The sequence below is a fragment of the Periophthalmus magnuspinnatus genome, chromosome 3 (genome assembly GCF_009829125.3).
Source record: "Periophthalmus magnuspinnatus isolate fPerMag1 chromosome 3, fPerMag1.2.pri, whole genome shotgun sequence".
In the NCBI taxonomy this organism is placed as follows: domain Eukaryota; kingdom Metazoa; phylum Chordata; class Actinopteri; order Gobiiformes; family Gobiidae; genus Periophthalmus; species Periophthalmus magnuspinnatus.
Window position 1 is genome coordinate 12,530,422 of NC_047128.1, and position 20,159 is coordinate 12,550,580.

At 39.2% G+C, this 20,159-nt stretch overlaps 2 protein-coding genes across 2 annotated transcripts; one reads left to right on the forward strand and one right to left on the reverse strand.

Annotated features, from left to right (window-relative positions):
- The first annotated feature begins 3,150 nt into the window (after positions 1–3,150).
- On the forward strand, positions 3,151–10,687 carry LOC117393793 (potassium voltage-gated channel subfamily G member 4-like). Its single transcript, XM_033991803.1, has 5 exons — positions 3,151–3,333; positions 4,086–4,267; positions 4,826–5,068; positions 5,961–6,111; positions 9,842–10,687. The coding sequence occupies exons 1-5, from the start codon at positions 3,151–3,153 to the stop codon at positions 10,685–10,687; spliced, it is 1,605 nt and encodes a 534-aa protein (XP_033847694.1).
- A 4,585-nt stretch (positions 10,688–15,272) lies between these two features.
- LOC117393703 (eotaxin-like) lies at positions 15,273–17,337 on the reverse strand. Its single transcript, XM_033991699.2, has 3 exons — positions 17,205–17,337; positions 16,383–16,503; positions 15,273–15,468 (listed from the first exon to the last, which is right to left on the reverse strand). The coding sequence occupies exons 1-3, from the start codon at positions 17,260–17,262 to the stop codon at positions 15,369–15,371; spliced, it is 279 nt and encodes a 92-aa protein (XP_033847590.1). The 5' UTR covers positions 17,263–17,337; the 3' UTR covers positions 15,273–15,368.
- Positions 17,338–20,159: the final 2,822 nt, after the last annotated feature.

Below are 20,159 nucleotides of genomic sequence, written 5' to 3' on the forward strand. Positions count from 1 at the left end.
TTATTAGATTCTTATGGTGTTGAATAAGTCATGGGGATGTTGACTTGTAATGGACGCTGCTCATCGGGGTATCTGGGTTATTTCTGTTTTTGTGCTCTTAACCTGAGTGTAGACAGGAGTGCGCAAATGGACCCATCCCCTATTCTTTGTTAAGTGAATCTTATTTTCAAGGCACTGTACCTGATTTTTACTGTCTCAAAAACATGAAAAACAGAACTAGTTAATTTTTAAAGTTTTGCAGTGGTCCAAAGTTATTCCTCAATTACCTTAAGCATTCAGAGCATCCTAAGAACAGAGGACAAACCTCCCTTTTAGAGACAATTAATTCTACCTTAACCTATCTCCATGGAGACAACCATTCAAAGCACAGGTCAGATCTGTGGAGAGGCAAGCTTGCTTACAGTAAGAATGCATGTTTTTGAATGTGTTTTGAGCAAAAAAAAACAAAAAAAAAAAAACACCTGTAATTGAATAAATCCATGATAAATCAATACAATGCCATACAGTGGAACATTCAACGCAAGACAACAGCAGGCCTATGGAGACAAGCTGGTGGTGAACCCTAGACCTAAAAAGATGACATTGACCTTCAAAGAGAGGGTGTTATGCAAACTTTTTGCACCTTTCAGCCATGTTACTGTAACTTTGTTCCTTCATCAGAAACATGCCTGAACAGTAAAAAGTAACATGGTAATCTAAATATGTTATGTGTTAGCAGTTAATACCCCATAGAAGTGTAATACCCCCTCTTTAAGTTTTAAAAGTGCCCAAAGTAATTTAATAGCCCTATTATATTAACAATCAGATCTACTTAGTGTACATTACTAGTAGGGTAAACAGTAATGCTGGGTTGGGCAGCTGGATATTTTTTGGATTATCCTGATGATGTAATGATATGGTCTTATTTTAGCAGCCTATTTTTGCTCTACTTGAGCTAAGGTAGGCCTGACCAAGCTTAGCAACAAGATCATGAAGATGGGTCCCTGGGCGCTGCATTGCTCCTGACAAGTTGCCCCAGTGGCAGTGAAAGATGGGTCAAATGCAGAGGACAAGTTTTCCTGTGGGGGCAATACAGTGTACCTAAACCTTACTCAAAATTAAAATTAATTTCTCCAAAACAACAGTCTGATTTCTGATATATCTGGTATATACTAACATTTCAAAATCATTTCAGTACTAAAGAATAGATTCGATACTCAATACTTATTTTGATGCCCAAATTATCATTTTAAAAGCTCTTTTTTAGACAATATTGTAATTTTCAATACAAAATAGTATTTGCTTATTACACCATGTGGTCTTCCAGTAGTTCTGATGAAACTCAAAATAAAACTGTTCAGGAAAAAATAAATTTCATCCATCCATCGATCCATTTTCTTCCACTTTTTAACTGCTTGTATCCGCGATCTTGTCGTTTCGGTCATTACCCAAAGCTCATGACCATAGGTTAGGGTAAGAACGTAGTTTGACCGGAAAATCAAGAGCTTTGCCTTTGGACTAAGTTCACTCTTTACCGCAACAGTCCGATACAGCAACCGTATCACTGCAGATGCTGCACAGATCCAACTGTCAATCTCACACTCCATCCTTCCCTCAATCGTGAACAAGACCTCGAGATACTTAAACTCCTCCACTTGAGGCAAGGACTCATCACCCACCTGGAGAGGGCAAGCCACCTTTTTCCGGTCGAGAACCATGGCCTCAGATTTGGAGGAGCTGATTCTCATCCCAGCCGCTTCACACTCGGCTGCAAACCACCCCAGTGCCTGCTGCAAGTCTCTATGAAGCCATCAGGACAACATCATCTACAAACAGCAGAGATGAGATCGTGTGATCCAAGAACCAGACCCAGTAGATAGTGATGGGAAAAAACACTTTGAAAATGTATTAGTTACAGAATGCTTCACAATGCTTTATAGAATGCTACCTGCATTCAAATGTATTTTGTGGGGTATAGGTTATGAATTATTTCAGATGGAGGGCCGAGGGGTCTTTATAACTCTATGGTAGAGTCACTGTTGTTGAAAGAAATATCCAAATTAGAAATCTACAAACACTGAAACTTATAATTATTTGTTTGGTTCTGGGTCCTCAAACTGACACACTCTTTCAACAGACAACAATCATGTCTGTGGGGTTGAATAATGGCATCACTTTCTGAAGCTATTATGAAAAACAAATTTCACTTTTGTTTGTTTATACTGACAGAGAAGATGTTGAACTTTGTGCCAGTTTTTGTTTCATGTGAACAGGCCCAGTAATTACAGACAGTAACTATAAACCAGGTCAACACATCTGCAGTCTGACAGTTACACAGCAAACTCCACCTGAGAATTCTGACCTGTCTCCAATGCTGCTTAAACCATAAACTGTATAAAGAAGTGGACTAAGTGAGTGTGACATCATCCATAGCGTTCGGCTCCAGTCAAATGAAGTTCATCGAGGATAGCAGTTATAGGATCCAATTTGATGCCAAAGAGCCAATCCGGAGTGAAACTGTTGTAGGTAACGCCCTTTCCTGCCCGCAGCGTTGGTTTAGCAGGGAGTGGGTGCTTAGCAACCCTGTCAATCAAACCTCTTGCGACATCTGGGAAAGAAGGTGATTTGTCTGTTATTAATGTTCATACCACCACCATAATGTTCATTACCAACACAATAGAGAAATAAAAATACAAGGATTATGTAGAGCAGGTTAATATAAATATTTTAAGATCAAAAGGACCAGCCTGACAGCAGCAGTTATTGAGAAAGGGCCAGCGGTTTTCTGATGTAAAGTGAATTGGAGCCAGAGTGATGGAGCTGGAAGCACACCCATGCTCACTTCTTATTTGGAACGAGGCGAGTAGCAGGTTAACTATTTATATATACAGTAGAATCCGTATAGTTTACAGGTTTAAACTATAGAGATTCTATAATGTGCTGATATCACATGAACACAACCAATTGCTGGGTTTCAGATGACATTCTATAGCTGCCCCCTCTGTATTTAATATTACTGGCCAATTCAGTGTTGTGACATCATCTCAAACCCAGCAGTACGTGACTCAACATTAGAAGATGGAGATTTTGGTTCATTATTTAATTTCATGTAATTTTTTGTTTCAGTAAACTCCAGTGCACTCCCCGCCCCTCGCTCCCCTCTTACCCACAATGCCAATCATCAGTAATGCTAACCATGACTTCAGCACGTACTCGATCAGCAGCGATGACAGTAGTGTGGATCGCTTCTTCACTGAAATCCCAGAGACTGAAACTATTAAAGGGGTCTACTTCCAACGAGCACGGCGTCTTTGGGATCATAAGGCCGCAGCACGAGTGGACCACAAGCTGCAGGTACAGATGTCATGATGTTATTGTGTCACGACTGTTGTGAGAGGCGGCATCAAGATTATTTACAGCTACTGACCAAACCAAACTCATTTTGTGACTGAAAAAGCAAAACATTTACATTTTTTTTTATTTTTGGGATTCATTTGCAGATGATCATGTGCAATTCTCATTACAATCTTTTTATTTTTGTTTGAGGAATAATTTTGCATTCTTCTGCTTTTTAGTGCTCAGATAATTTCCGCATTCCCCTACCCCCTAGTCCTAGCTAATTCCTTGTATTTTTCCCATTGTGAACAAGAAGCCAGTTGAACTGTTTCCATTAAAGGTCATACAGTATTACTCAAAATCGATTCTTGTGAGCTTTAAGCCCTGTTATAACGCTGTTACCTCATCAAAAATGTACCTGGACCTGGTACCTGTTTTATTTCATTCATACATGTTTGAGTAATCCTGCATTATTAAAGCTCCAAGGGCTTTGTTCCACCTTGTGATGACATGTAGTGGTAGTTTTCAACAGCTCCTTTTACCTTTAGTTCAGTAGAGATTGGCAATTCTGGGGCTGAAATCATCCAAATGATTCTAGTAAAGGTGTATGGAGTTTAAAAACACAGTGGAGCACTTCCTGTATTACCACATGACATCACAAAGTGGAACATAGTTTTCCATCTATCTATATCTATCTCCCTCTCTCATAATGCATAGTGTGCTCTGTTCCGATCCCATAAAATGCACTAAACTAATGTAAACTCTTGCAGGCTCTAATAAATGTGGGGGGAAACCGCTATGCGTTCCCTTGGTCCACTCTGGAGAGGTTTCCTCAAAGCCGACTGGGACAGCTCCGGTTCTGCTCCACACCTGAGGAGATCTCCAGACTCTGTGATGACTACGACGAGACCAGGAAGGAGTACTTCTTTGACCGTAACCCAACCGCCTTCAGGTAAAGAGGAAGGTACTGGGGCTGTAGGCCTGGAGTTGATCGGTCGATGGAGTCTTAGTCAACCAAAATTTGTACTGGTCTAAGCATTTTATTTAGATGATAAGGATTCATCTGGGACGACAGCAGAAAGGAGAAGTGAGTGAGGAGGCTGGAGGTTTTGGTATAAAAAAAATGCAGATTAAACCTATTACTACTTTAATGCCTATTTTATATCTCTGCCTGTGATGTATTCCAGCTGGAAAACTGAATTTTCTTCAGGATTAACAAAATCTATATATCTATCTAACCTCATAATTCACAAGTGTAATCTGTTTGCATAAACTGATTGTATGCTGCCTCTAGTCGCTGCTGCAATTCTAAGTACTATGTGACATCACACAGGACTGCCCTAATGTTTCTGATTACAGCAACCTGGCTGCAGAGGCGGAGTTTGATGTGTGGATAGCTATTAGACCAATCACACTGTTCCTCATATGTGTGATGCTCAACCAATCAATGCTGAAAGTATTGATTGGATGAGTTTGTCAAAAATAAATCGTTTTCCCTGTTTCCTCTCAGGGTGATCCTAAACTTCCTGGCGGCAGGTAAGCTCCGCCTCCTCCGTGAGCTGTGTGCCGTGTCCCTCCACGATGAGCTGGACTATTGGGGTGTGGATCCAGCTCACATGGAACGCTGCTGTCGCCGTAAAATGATCACGCGCGTGGATGAGAAGATGGAAAAGGACCGGAAAGATGAAGAATGGAGACAGAAGAGGCTCATCCAGCAAAGAAAGAGCCTGGACACTGGACAGGGCTATCACAGGTAGGGGGCGCTATACTAAGAAAAAAGATCCTAAAGCATGCATGTAAATGCTTTGGTCGAGGTTGTTGTATTGCAATTCTGTATTGTCCTGCATTTGAGAAGTCTCAAATGCAGGACAATACAGGATTGCTTGAAAATATGCAGAAATCAATCAGAGCAGCATGCTAGCTAACTGACTCTGTCTCAAATCTAATGTTAAGTTTGATTAAAAGTGTTAAATATAAAAATAATCAATTAAAATGTAACTTTATTAAAATAAAGACTAACTGATTGATTTTATGTATAGAATACTTCACATACAGATCGTGCTGTTATTTTAATGTTTATTGTGTCTCAAAATTAGCATTAGCGTTAGCATTGAGACACAAACATTTCTCTTTGTAAACACAGAAGTGTCCACTGGTGAAGTTTTCACCTAATGTGTTTAATATTCAACATGTCAGTGACATCCACCTGCAGCTCCCTGTCCACTGCCTTATCTCTAAGTCAATTACAACTTTGAGTAACTATGGTCACAACAAAGTAAAGTGATTTTTACACTGTGGAAGGAGGTAGGTAAAACAGTGATGCATTGTTAATATCCACATTTTCATGTGTGTGCACAGCTTTAGAACTGCTTTTTCAGATGGCGAAGTGAAACAGTGTACAGCTGCTTTCGGTGATTACTTCTGACTAATAGAAATTAAAAAATACTTTATTATTAGCTGTGGACAGCGTGCAGTAGTCTCAGCTTTTACAATGTACTCTTTTGGGAAAGGCACAAAATGTACTCATTTAGAAAACTGGGGTACCGCCGCTTTAACAGCTCAAAATCGATGATTTTGCATATTATACCAACTTTAACCTGTTTGTAGTGTCAGATTTGTGACACATCTCTCCTTTGTGGTCGAAGGGTGGTGTGGATGGTGCGTGAGATCATGGAGAACCCTCACTCCGGAATCCCAGGGAAGATCTTCGCCTGTTTGTCGGTCATCATGGTAGTGGTAACCGTGGTGAGCCTCTGCATCAGCACCATGCCGGACCTAAGGGCCGAGGAGAAGAAGGTGAGACTTGCTTTTACACTGTGCGTTTAAACATGAAAAATATAGGGCACGCACTGGATGGACAACTATATACAAGTACTCTTAAAGTGGGACTTTAACGCCCACAACCACCTTTCAAATAGAGTTACTAAACTGAGCAGTACCTGGAGGACTAAAGGGGAGCGTGAGGGGAGTTCTGGACATAAGAGGAACAGTGTGATTGGTCTAACAGGTAGCCACATTTTTAACTCCATGCCTATAGCCAAGTGTTTGCAATTAAAAACACCTGGCCTAATCATGGCAGTCCTGTGTGATGCCACATAGTACAGTAAAAAAAAAGTACAGTTTTTTTTTTCAGATCAAATCAAACTTTATTTATGAAGCACTTTTCAAGCAAAAATGTTACACAAAGTGTGTTACAAAGCTGTATCTGTATCTAGTTTGCACTAAAATTGAGAAAAAGTCACTAGGAACAGTAGGTAATGCTATTCAAACACCATATGCACAGTTTAGTACAAAAAAGTAAAGTTGATTCCGTGTTTAGTTCCACTTTAAACAAAGAATACAAATATTTGGAATAGTAGCTTAGTGCGTGAGTGTGTGATGAAATACAAAGACAGAGTACACCATTGAATCCAGTGAGCTCATCGTGGCAGTGCTGTAGTGGCCTGGGGCTGATCAAAGCTGCAGCTGACTCTGTGCTCTGCAGGTCTGAATGGGGCCTGGTTTACTTTGTTCACAGACATCAAAAATGACCACCACACTTTTGAATGTGATATACTACTACACACTGCAGTATCAGGACAATGTAGATAGTACTATCTGATGGAAAAATGTTACCCAGAATACATCATCCACCACCATCATCACCATCATCAAATAGCTCTTTAAAGCAGTCCTGTTATGCAAACTTGACTTTAGTATTGAAGTTGTATTTAGAGTGAGTCATGCATGTTACAGATCTTTATAGTGTTAGTGATCTTTATAATCCTGTATTCAAGATGTCATTGCTCCGATCAATCTTCATTTTCACCGCCGGAGATGCTTTGCAACAGATGACGGTTGCTCCACCAAAAAAGTTACACAGTGCACCTTTAATACTTGACTTTATAATGTGCACTCTAAACAGAATCTTGATATTAAAATCTGAATATAAAATGATCAGAATTGCAGTGCTTGTCAGAACATCGGTTGGGTTGTTATCAATATCTGTTCTTGTTAATAGCACCTTTTGAAAAATATTTACTGAGAAAAATTGTGATACTTCTAATACCAATTCAGCTTCTGTATTTCCAAAACAAATGTAGCATTATCTCACTGTTATAGGCTGGCTACTACTACACAGCTTGAATGTCCTTGCTTACCACTGGCTTGTTGTTGGAGATATCGGGTTCCCCTTAAGTGAAGTCTAGAGCAGGATTGATGTGTTGTGTTTCACTGTAATCTAAAACAGATCGAGTTTCTGAGGAAATGGCGGATGGGGTTCCCGTTGGTGCTTCCCGTCAATCGCTCTCACCCCACAACCTGCATAATACAACCATAGAGTTTTACCAAGGAGGCTTAGAGGAAGACCCAAGGATTTGAGGATTCAGAGGAGAGGGTCAGATGGTACAGTTGGTGAAGAAGAGAGGAGCAGATGGAGCAGAGGATGCAGAGGAGAGGGTCAGATGAAGCAGAGGGTAAGATGGGGCATAGGAGAGGGTCTGATGGAGCAGAGGATGCACTGGAGTGGATGGAGCAGAGGAGAGGGTCAGTTGAACAAGAGCATGCAGAGTAGAGGGTTAGATGGAGCAGAGGATGCAGAGGAGAGGATGCAGCAGAGGAGAACAAAAATGTTCTGCTGCATCCAGCAGAGAAGAGGGTCAGTTGAACAAGAGGATGAAGAAGAGTGGATCAGATGGAGCAGATGATGCAGATGAGGCAGAGGATGCAGAGGAGAGGGTCAGATGGAGCTGAGGATGCTGAGGTGAGGGTGAGACATAGCAGAGGATGCAGAGGAGGGGATCAGACGGAGCAGAGAATGCAGAAGAGAGGGCCAGACAGAGCAGAGGAGAGGATCAGACGAAGCAGAGGATTCAAAGGAGAGGATGGGGGACTAATTTGCTTATAGTGTATTTTGTCCAATAGTTCAGATCAATTCCTTGTTCTCTGGAGTACAGCTGAGCAGAATTGCCTCTTCACTGTTCAATCAGGACCAGTCGAACTCGCTCATCTCATTCATACCTGACATTTGCCAGTGTCCTCCTGAGTCCGTTCCTCACAGTCTGCTCCATATGAAAACATGCGCGACTGTGAGGAGAAAAACAGGATTTAGCTGTTCTGAATATTGTCCCACAGCCCACACAGAGATGTAACTACGTGAGGTTAGATTCATATTTACGTGACCAGTTTATTGTTGAGTTTTAGATACTATCAATAGCCAATAATATTTAATATAAAAAAATCTATATTCTTAAAATGCTGATTTGTGTGGTAATACAGTGAGTTCTAGGGTTGAACCATTGACTGTATACATACATTTACATCTCTAACCTGCTAGCTGACGCATTCTAAATAGGAAGTGAGCATTCAGCTTCAGGCTCCATCTACTCTGGCCCCAATTCACTTTGTATTGAAAAACTGTCGGCCCTCCCTCTGTCACTGCTGCTGTCAGGCTTGTCATTTTGCTCTTACATGTTGCTATTAACCTGCTCTACATGATTCTGGAATTTTTATTACATTATTGTGTCTGTAAATTAAGATACAAGCCTTCTTTTCTCCAAGGTTCCCCCGCTAAACCAGCGGTGTGGACAGAAAGGGGCGTTACCTTCAACAGCCTTGCTTCAGATTGGCTCTTTGGTTGCTATGATACTTATGGTCAGAATTCCAAATATGGAACTCACCTCCAAATTCACCCCTATAACTGCTAGCCTAGATGAGTGATGAATGCTACACTCCCTTAGTCCACTTCTTTATGGTCCAGAGAGACAGAAGTGATCATGTAGCTCTGGTTGTCATGGTAACGTGTTAGCTTCTGTTGCTATGAAAAATGTAAGTTGTGATTAGGCTGTAGGTTCTTTTAAAGTTACTTCTGCTAACATGTTAAGTAACGCAGAACAATTTCTAACCCTAAACTATTTTCCTCCCCTTAACATAATCCTGTTATTAAACTTAATCAAACCCTAACCGTAACTATTTCCCTAACCTTAACCCTAACCAGTTTCATACTTCAAAAATGACCCTGTTCACATCAATGGACCAATCACAGCAGACCATCCCTCCTGACCTGATATTCTCACATTAACCCTTTTTCCATGATACTGCTAGGCTAGTTCTGGTTTCCTCAAAAGAGCAAATATTCACTTACTGTTCCATTTATTCTCTGGGAATGGGGAATTAGCTGAGTTGTGCTAGAAGAATAAATCAATATTTATGTAACGCCTACTTTTATTACTTTGTGTATGAATTGAATGAATAGGTTTGCACTTTAGCCTCATAGCAAGAAGGTCCTTGTTCTGCAACATGGGCCCTTTCTGTGTGGAGTCTGCATGTTCTCCCCATGCTTGTGAAGTAAAATGCTTTCTAATTAGATGTAGACAGTACACATCTGACTTATTTTGACCTGAAGAGCTGCTTATACAATATATCTGTCTATCTGGGTCAAGACACATTTTCCTCAAATACATAGGGAAAAAATCAACTAAATATGTTTTTCTTTCTCTTCCTCTGCCTTTTTTCTCCCTCTCTCTCTTACCCCCATGTCTCTCTCCAGGGCGAGTGTTCTCAGAAGTGCCATAACATGTTTGTGGTGGAGTCGATCTGCGTCGCCTGGTTCACATTCGAGTTCCTCCTTCGCTTCATCAATGCTCAGAGCAAACTGGAATTCATCCGTGGCCCTCTCAACATCATCGACGCAGTGGCCATCCTGCCCTACTACGTCTCCCTGGTGGTCGACCTCCGTGAGCCCAGCCCTGAAGAGCTACATTTGGGCATCACAGCGACCGCAGGGAGGGGCTACCTGGATAAACTCAGCCTCATCCTCCGCTTGCTACGCGCACTACGAATTCTGTACGTAATGCGGCTAGCTAGGCATTCCTTGGGTCTACAGACACTCGGGCTAACCATGCAAAGAAGTATGCGTGAATTTGGCTTGCTATTGCTATTCGTATGTGTAGCTGTGATGTTGTTTTCGCCATTGGTGCATTTAGCTGAAAGCGAGCTAGCTCCGTTCACAGCCACGCCCCATCACCAGTCGTTCAGCAGTATCCCGGCGTCCTATTGGTGGGCGATTATTTCCATGACGACAGTAGGATATGGGGACATGGTGCCGAGGAGCATACCGGGACAAATTGTGGCATTGACGAGTATTTTGAGCGGGATTCTCATTATGGCGTTCCCGGCGACGTCAATATTTCACACGTTTTCTAGGTCATATCAAGAGTTGAAGGCGGATTATGATCGGCTATGGAAAGAGGAGGAAGAGGAAGGAGGAGAGGGAGGAGGGGAGAAGATCCAAGATGGTGGACAGAGTTCAGATCAAGATCAGCTCCTGACTGAGACCAGAGGAGACCAGGAGGCGAGGAGACAAAGCACAACTCTTCCTTCTACAGCTTTTTAATTTATCCAAGAAATGTTTTTGGTCACTGTATCCTCCCTATCACTGGGTTTCATCACAAAATTTTATAGGCCAATAATATATAATACAGATGGGTCAGATAATTAATTTTAGCCATGTTATAATTGTTTTCCCTTCTCATTTACCTTCTTGAAGTTGTATTTAGTGTGATTCATGCATGTTTGAGTAATTCTTATACTGTTGTATTCAAGACGTTATGGAGTATGGAGCTCAACAGTACCGCCCACTTTAAAGTCTGCTCTGGTTCTGGAAGTAAATTTTCCATTTATTTTTCCCGTAGACTTTTCAAAAAATGTAAATATTAAGAGTTCAAAGGCCTCACAGAGGCTAACCAGCTACATGCTAGCTAATATTGATAACGTGGATGTTTCAAGTCTAAAATGGCCATTTAAAATGCAAGATTCAATGAAATGTTTTAATAACTTTGTGGTTTATAAAATTTCAGAAACAGATTTAAATCAAATTACTCATGTAGCTGATTATCCCTGAGCTTTCAAATGTTTAGTATGATTTTTTTTTCAGAAGGTCTATTAGAAAAATGAATGAGAAATTTCCTTCCGGAACTAGGGGTGGGCCATCATCTTTGTTCTCCAATGTACCCCCATTTTCACCACCACTGGTACATACCCACTGTGACTTATTTACTTCATTCTCCCATTTTATTGTGTTAATCAGTGAAACACATAGGATTCGTAAGCGTCCCATAGCCATTTTGCTCGCTAGTCTGGTCTGTAGCTATCCTTAGGAGGTGCTGTAAAGAGACTCCACAATTTTCCAAACCAGCAAACATCGTCATTTTAGATCAATATCGAAATGTTCTGAATATAACTTAATGATCAGAAGGTGTCATAGATTATAACCATATAACAGACAAAAGCACAATATGTCTACTTTAAAATGCTAATTTCTATGTTTATATAGCGAGTTCTAGGGTCTAGTCATTAATAGAAATATGTGAATTTGTCTTTTGGATATTTCATTGGAAAGTATACATATATCAATAAGGAAAAACTTCTCTTGCCCCATTTGGGAGTATGACATCGTCACATTCTAGAATCTGAAAAGCACCAATAAAAGATGAGACTGTGATCTTTGAAGTCACATCCACCCTGGGACTTTGGGACATTTTACAAATGTTTTACATATTTTTAAATGCAACTTGGATGAAGTGATTTGCCCGAAGACAATGGCAGAGTGTGTTGCTGGTAAGGGCAGCAATCGAACTTCTAGCCACATCTGCTGTTGGTTGATATGTCTACAAACTCAAATGGACAACATCTCTTTGAAACAATGTAAACTATAAAAGGAAAGGAAAAGAAAACATTTAAAGGTCTATTTGAATCATTCCAAGTTTTAAAAATGTTTATTGTTTTATATCTAAAGTAGTTCATTGTATGCGGATAAGAAACAACTAAAAGTAAATTTATCATTTTTAATTGTACAAACACTGGAAGTATGTATGAACTTTAAAAAATAATGAAAAGCACATCCTCATGACATCATAAGGTGGAACAGGGTTTTCAGTGGTAAAATATGGGAAAAACAAGAGTTAAAAGTGGGGCTGGGTGATTGAAATGGCAATAAAAATCTAATAATGAGGCCAGACGAGAGTTTTGGCATCACAGTAACACCTCACTCAAACTGCACTATCTGAGACTCCTGTGTCGGACCGGTTTAGTTGAGGTGTGACACTCACAGGAGAACCGGAGGCTTTACTGCGCTGCTGCGGCCGCCGCCTTTAAAGCTGCACCTGCGAGACCACGTGTTCACTCTATAACTATTTATTTATGAAGGGAAAAGGCTCGCGACACCTCGCCGACTTCACCGCTCTGCACGTCCTGCCGTCTGAGCTCCTCTCCTATTTTTTTTACTATACGGAATATTTCCGGCTGGAGCTGTACCGAGTGCAGAGTAATGCTAACAACAACTAGCATGCTAACACTGCACCGCCTGGTTTGCGGATGATAAACACTTCTTATTTAGATGCAAACAGCACACAGCAGTCTTTTGACCGTAAATTGCACCTGATTTTTTTACATGTTAAAAAAAAAAAAAAAAAAAAATTATTATATATATATATATATATATATATATATATATATATATATATATATATATATATATATATATATATATATATATATATATATATACACACAATTGTTGTTTCTCATTTTGTTTTTACATTCAGGACAAATGTTGCTGTGTTCAGGGTCATAATAAATAGTTTTTACAAATCATTATTCACATGTTTTACCAAAATGATTAAAATGTCCACATATGAGGACATTTGATTTACATATTTTTTCTCAGAAACTACATAATGTAAAAGGATAATTCTTTGTATTTAGACTCATCAGGTTCCAATCAGCCCAAATAACAAAGATAAATTAATAAAGCGTGTCATACAAGAGCTCGGGTCTCAGGACGTTAATGCTGACCTCGCTCATGCCAGATTGAGTGCTACACATTTATCAATCTGGAAAGGTGAAAGTGATCAGGACGTTCAAGAGAATACTTAAAGCTGATTGGTCGAAGCGTTACAACAGCAGAACAAGCTGAAAAATCATCTTTATTTAAACACAGTTAAGAGAAAAGCATAGACATCTTTCCCTCCACAAATGCACAAAGCTCTTCCCTCTGCGTGTTTTTCCACAAATCTGTCAGCGTTGCCATGTTTGTTGTGATTCATGTGGGAGCATCACCTTTGACCCTGCCCATACCACAATGCTGTTCTGTGATTGGTTCCGTCTCCAGCCCTTTGGCAGCTGGGCCCTTTTGCACCGGCGGGAATCTGTGAACTCACAAAAAATGTGTCTTGCTGCATAAGGTTAGTTTAATGCAGCTCTATGGTCAAACACAGGCACATTTTCCCAGTCACGCTCTGAGTAACAGGTGGATTTAAGTGTGAGCTCTCAAAAGAAGCACTGTATAAAAATGTTCAACAGTGATGGTCAAATCTAAATCATTATCTGGCTCTTACAAAATTGTGTGTTCATTATTTCTGATATGTTCTACCCCTGACTGGAACTAATCATACTGGCAATAACTGTAACACTATAAGAAAGACTTTTTGGATGTGTGCGTGTGTGTATGTATGTGTGTATGTATGTATGTATGTATGTATGTATGTATGTATGTATGTATGTATTGTTTACCCCTATTCAGGAACAATGTTAATATTGTTTAGCATAGAACATACTGAAATTCATGTTTTGTCTATTCCTCTTCTGTCTGTGGGATATATGTTTAATCACTGTATCGTTTGTCAAATGTGTATTCACTGCTAACTTGTGTCTTCCACTGTAAAAACTGAAATAAAAAATGGGCCCATTTTCACTTAATAATTTTATGTGATTAAAATGACTTCCTTTTACAGAGAAGCAGGTCAAATGAGGCAGAGGAGAGGGTCAGATGGAGCAGAGGATGCAGAGGAGAGAGTCAGATGTAGCAGAAGATGCAGAGGAGAGGCTCAGATGGAGATGCTAAAACAAAGCAGTATGGAAATTTCACAGAATATATGGTCTTTTTAGGGCATTCTCCACATGTAGTCCCGATGAGTGCTTTGAAGCTTGGTTGGAGTGGCCGTTACATAACCAAGCACTCAGACTCCCACAATGCCGAGCATGTAGGAGGACTGGAGCATCCACTGACCTCCTTCTCATTTCACATCTGCACAGTCACATCACTCATGGATTTATATTTGAAGCCAAGAAAATATGTGTGACCTCTCATTCGATAAACATGACCCCTGATCATTAAAATACTATTTACAGGGTACAGAATTATGTAAACAACACTAATCTGTGTGCAACCAACAGTGCTATTATGACTACTCATGGTACTAATGCTACTACTAACATACTACAACTACTACTACTGGTCCAACTATAACAACTACTACTAGTACGAACAACAAATACTACTGCTACTTCTGCTGCTGCTACTGCAGTAGATAATGGTATTGAAACACCATATACACAGTTTAGTAGTGAAAAATGTGAAATGTTTAATGTTTAGTTCTACTTTAAGTAACCATACTGAACTGGCCTGGAATGGAGCCAAATATCTAACGCTTTGAAAGATTCATTGATGAAACCACTTGTTTGTCTGAGGTTTGCTAAAATATTTCTTAAAGTTACCACAATTTGAATAAAACATTTAAAAGCTCTGAGAGGCTGTGCTCATTTGCACACATCACATAGAAATGGAGACTAAACCTGACTTGTATGGTTTAGACCTGGTTTAGACCTGGTTCAGACAGTGGACTGTAAATGAATACATAGCCACTATATAATTAGGAGTATGGTTTAGACCTGGTTAAGTCCTGATTTAAACCTGGGTTGGACCTAGTTTAGACTTTAGAATTTCAGTCCATCAGAAAGAAGAACTCAGCCTAAATATTCAGGGTTTGTGTGTTAAACATGTGTATGAAACAAAACACAACTCCAGGCATGTTTATGATGAGGAAACAACATTATAATATAGCAAAATATGGGCCTTTTATACAGCTAATCTATAATTTTATTCATTGCAGTGTGCAAATGAAAAACTCAAGATTGCAGATTTGTTATTATTTAATGACAATGCAGTTCATTTCAGAAAGCACACTACATGATTTCAGAAAGCACACTACATGATTTCAGAAAGCACACTACATGATTTAAGAAGAGTTCATTATTTTTGAGAGGGTGTGCTGGTTTCTTCTGACCCACTGGGACTGTGGGTCAATGCAGAACTTCCGTCCCATCTTGTTGCTCACTCTGCAACAGAAACACTGTGAGTGACAGGACAGCACCATCTGCTGTTCGACACCTGCAGGTTCTCATGGGTTAGTGAAATAATTCTGCTCTGGCTGATATGTCTTTATTTGAATACATGTCAAATGTATGTATTGTATATTTAAGATTGGTGTTTGGTTGGATGGTGAATGTATGCATAGCTCTATATCTAATTAGGAGTATGATTTTGACCTGGTTAAGTCCTGGTTTGGACCTGGGTGATATTTGGTTTAGATCTGATTTAGATCTGGTTCAGTCCTGATTTGGTTGTGAATGAATACATAGCCCACTATACAGCTAAACAGCAGTATGAATATGGGTTTACCTGGTTTAGATCTGAAGTCTTGAATTAGATGTGGGTGAAACTTGGTTGAGACCCGATTTAGACCTAGGTGAGATGTGGTTTACACCTAGTTCAGACCTGGTTAAGTCCTTGTTTAGACCCAGTTTAGACCTAGTTTAGACCTGGTTAAGTCCTTGTTTAGACCCAGTTTAGATCTAGTTTAAACCTTGTTAAGTCCTTGTTTAGACCCGGTTTAGACCTAGTTTAGACCTGGTTAAGTCCTTGTTTAGACCCAGTTTAGACCTAGTTTAGACCTGGTTAAGTCCTTGTTTATACCCGGTTTAGAGCTAGTTTAGACCTGGTTAAATCCTTGTTTAGATCCAATTTAGACCTTAATTAGACCTGGTTTAGACCTGATTTGGATCTAGTTAAGTCCTTGTTTAGACCTGACTTAGACCTGTTTTGGACTTTAAGTCCTGATGTAACACCCTGGTTTAGACGTAATTTAGATCTGGCTTAGACTTGGTTTGACCTGGTTTAGACCTGGTTAAGTGCTTGTTTAAATTTGCTTTAGACCTGGCTTGGACTTGGTTTGGACCTGGGCTGTACTCACATGAGGGCGTGCAGTCTGCAGTTCTTGGAGGTGTATTGGGCACTGGCGACAGTATTGATTGGGATGCCCTGTTGCGATATTTCAGAGCAGCATTTGTACATCCTCGGAGGGGTCACGCCATCTACACAAAAACTATTTTGTTAAATGGATGCTTAAAGGTGCACTGTGTAACTTTTCAAGTGAGGGCTACGTGGAGCTGTTTTGCTGTAATGTTCCACAGTATGACATTATACTTATCTATTTTGCATTTCTACAATTAAGTGTTTGCATTGCACAAGATACCTCAAAACATGCATTCTTACTATGAGTGGAGTCTCCTCTCCACAGATCTAACCTATAATTTTAGTTTAATGCCATACTGAGGAACATTCCCAAAGCAGTAATATCTTCCTGGAGACAAGCAGGTGGTGGACCCTCTACCAAAAAAGTTACATGGTGAAGCTTTAATCTGCCAGAAAAAAAACAAAAAACAAAAAAAAAGTTTCTTGAAAATCGTCTCTGCATTTTGGATGGAACTTGTATTCTTTTGGCAAGTTTTCTTTTATGCTAGATGCCCTCCCTGCTCTTGACCATTACTGTTCCTCGTCAGATCAGGAATTCAACCCACAACCATGCATTAGTGTTTAACTATGCAATGTCATCTGCACATCATTTAGTAAAATGTAAGAGTTAATTTGTGGTGTTCATTCAGATCCCATTCATAAGAAATGCGTGTTTTGCCAAAGGGCGTAACAGCAATATGAACTTCACAAAATTGTAACTGAACTACCATTTTTGAATTATTTGATTTATAACTTACAAATTTAGAAAAAAAAGTTATACCTGAAGAGCAGATTAGCAAGATGCCGATCAGAGCCAGCAGAGGAGCCACAGTCTTCATGATCTTGGTTTGGGTCTGGACTTGGTCTGGTCTTTGGACTGGTCTAGTTCTGATCTAGTTCTGGTCTCTTCCTGGTCTAGCTCTACTCCTTTTATAGCACAGTACAAACCACGTGTGTATGTTCTTGCCTGTATCACTGACCACAGCACTTCCGTTTTCACAGCTTTAAGATTCAAGGAAATACAATTATCAGAATTTAGATAAATAAATAAAATGTTTGGGTTTTTTTCTGCCCTGAAGGATATATATAGTAATAAAGCTTCTTAGGAGCACCACATGCATATATCAAAACACTGAATTCATATATTTGTTTGAATATTGTTTTAATAAAGTCACATATTGATTTGAACACTATTTTAATGTTTTAACACTAAAATTATATATCTGCTTTTATTAAAGTCAAACCAAGCCAGGTCTGGACAATAAACCAGGTCTGAACCAGGACCAAACCAGGTCTGAACCAGCACCAAACCAGGTCTAAACCAGGACCAAACCAGGTATGAACCAGGTCTAAACTAAGTCTAAACTAGGTCTATACCTCTCAGAGACTGTGAAGTATGTATATTACCACCAAAGGGATCTGAATTTAGATCATTCAATCAATACATGCAAAAACATGCAGCGCGGAGTTATCTCTCTGCAGGTGGCAAAACCCCACACCACCTTGTGGGCAGGGCAGCTGTGACTACCAAAAATGGTGTCAATGGCGAATGTAATGTGAAGCACTTTGGGGGTCTTGAAAGCTGCTATATTAAAACATCTACATAATAAAAACATACGATCATAATAACCAAATAGTGAATACAGCAAAAGTACATCTTCATATTTTATTTTTGTTACTCTACAGGAGCTGGGAATCACAGGGTCCCAAATGATTTGATACTATACTTGATACATAGCTCAAGATGCAATAGTACTCAATATATGCAATGTGTCACTAGTTTTTAAGAACCAGCTATGGTGGAAGAAGTACCATATCCATTTTGTTACTTAAGTAAAAGTACAGATACCAGAGCAAAAATAAACCCAAGTAAAAGTGTTACAGTACCCATTTAAAAATGTACTTAAAGAGTAAAAAGTAAAAGTATTTTGTGCAGATTTTGAGATCTTATAAGGCTTCAGATGTAGTGATTTTGATAAAGATTTGTGCCGAATTTTATTTAACAGAAACAACTGATACATTTTTTCTAGCTTTTATTTGTATATTTTTGTTGCTCAAATTCTAAATGTGTAAAAAATAAACCCTCAGCATTTTCTGCATGTCTCAAACAATAATTTAAAAAAAAAACTTACTACTATTACTATTACTACTACGTACTTTTACTAGTTTTACTTTGTTCCTTTCCACCAATGAGAACCACATGCTGCAGTATGTCCTTGTTAAACTGCGACCAGTACACAGTGAATATGGATGGATATATGGATGGATATGAATATGTGGAGTATATAATGTAAACACGTTTACTTCTTCTGAACATGCAACACGATGTTAGTCCTGTCACAAAACAATTTACTAAAAATACTCTTGCCGATATATATCGATACAGCAGCTCACGATATCGATACTGCATCCCCATATGTAAGTATATATCGATATTTCACTATTCTAAAATCTCTACTGAACATCATGATGTCACAAGGTGGAACAGAGCATTTTGAGCTTTGGAGATGTAGACAGAATAAAAATAAAGGATTCAAATTTGTTTAACACTGGTATTTTGTGAATATAAAACAACTTTATGTACCTTTCTGGAGGTGGCACGTCAGCTGGGTGGTTCAGAACATGCTCCATGGAGACAGATATATTTTGTGATATAAAGCAGAAGTAAGGATCTGGTTTGTGGAAATGCAAGCCTGCTTAGAGGATGTTCAGTGCAATAATCACAACCAAAATGCTTTTAGTTTTTTGGCTATAATGTTACACCATCACACCTCTGCACACACACAAGAAAAGTTACAGAATGCAATTTTAACATCCAAAGCACTCAACAAAAAATAATACTCTGGCTTTATATTATGCAAAAAAGACTCCTTTGAGGTTTTGGCTATATTATAATACTGTTATCTCCTCCTCTCCTCAAAATACCTGAAGTTGTGTTTTGTGTCATTCACACACGTTTTAGTAACCCTTTATTATTAGTCTGTCTACATCTCCAAAGCTCAAAATACTCTGCTCCACCTTTTGATATCATGAAGCGATAGTTTTCAAGTTAACAGCACCTTTTACTTTTAGTTCAGTAAAGATTGGCAATTCCAGGGCTGAAATAATTCAAATGATTCTAGTGAAGGTGTGTGGAGTTTAAACACAGTGGAGCACTTTCTGTATTACCACATGACATCACAAGGTGAAGATCCAGGGTTTGTGTGTTTGAATGAAACAAAACACAACTCCAGGCATGTTTGTGATGAGGAAACACCATATGGGCCCTTATATTTAATTTATTTCTTGTAAACCTGTAACAAGACTCAGCAAAAAATGACTAAGTGTCAAAACCAACAAATGTGAAAGGAAACATCCTGTTTTTAATATACTTTTCACACCTCAAAGGGTGAGAAAATCTTTTCTCTGCATCATTTGTCAGTTCAAAAATGATATAGAGTTACTATAGAGTTAGACTATAGTAACTTTATACTAACTTTATGCTAATATCATTTAGTTGTCAGTAAATACACTTAGGTCTAATGTGAGCAGCAGTAACAGATAAGTAGTGTTAATAAACACTGGAGTGAAAATTAAAGGTGCACAATGCAACATTTTTTGCAGATCTCCATGGAGATACTGTGGATCTCATTGGAGAAAAACAGGTGACACAAGTCACAAGTCAGATCTGTGGAAAGGCGATCCCGCTCACAGTAATGTTTTTCAAGATATTTTTGAGTCCGTGGATCATCAGACC

Coding starts and splice junctions, on each gene's coding strand:
- LOC117393793 (XM_033991803.1), top strand. CDS start 3,151: ATGCCAATCATCAGTAATGCTAACCATGACTTCAGCACGTACTCGATC. Junction 4,268..4,825: donor CGTAACCCAACCGCCTTCAG/GTAAAGAGGAAG, acceptor GTTTCCTCTCAG/GGTGATCCTAAACTTCCTGG. Junction 6,112..9,841: donor TAAGGGCCGAGGAGAAGAAG/GTGAGACTTGCT, acceptor GTCTCTCTCCAG/GGCGAGTGTTCTCAGAAGTG.
- LOC117393703 (XM_033991699.2), bottom strand. CDS start 17,262: ATGAAGACTGTGGCTCCTCTGCTGGCTCTGATCGGCATCTTGCTAATC. Junction 16,504..17,204: donor CTTGCTAATCTGCTCTTCAG/GTATAACTTTTT, acceptor GTTTTTGTGTAG/ATGGCGTGACCCCTCCGAGG. Junction 15,469..16,382: donor TGCAGACTGCACGCCCTCAT/GTGAGTACAGCC, acceptor TTTCTGTTGCAG/AGTGAGCAACAAGATGGGAC.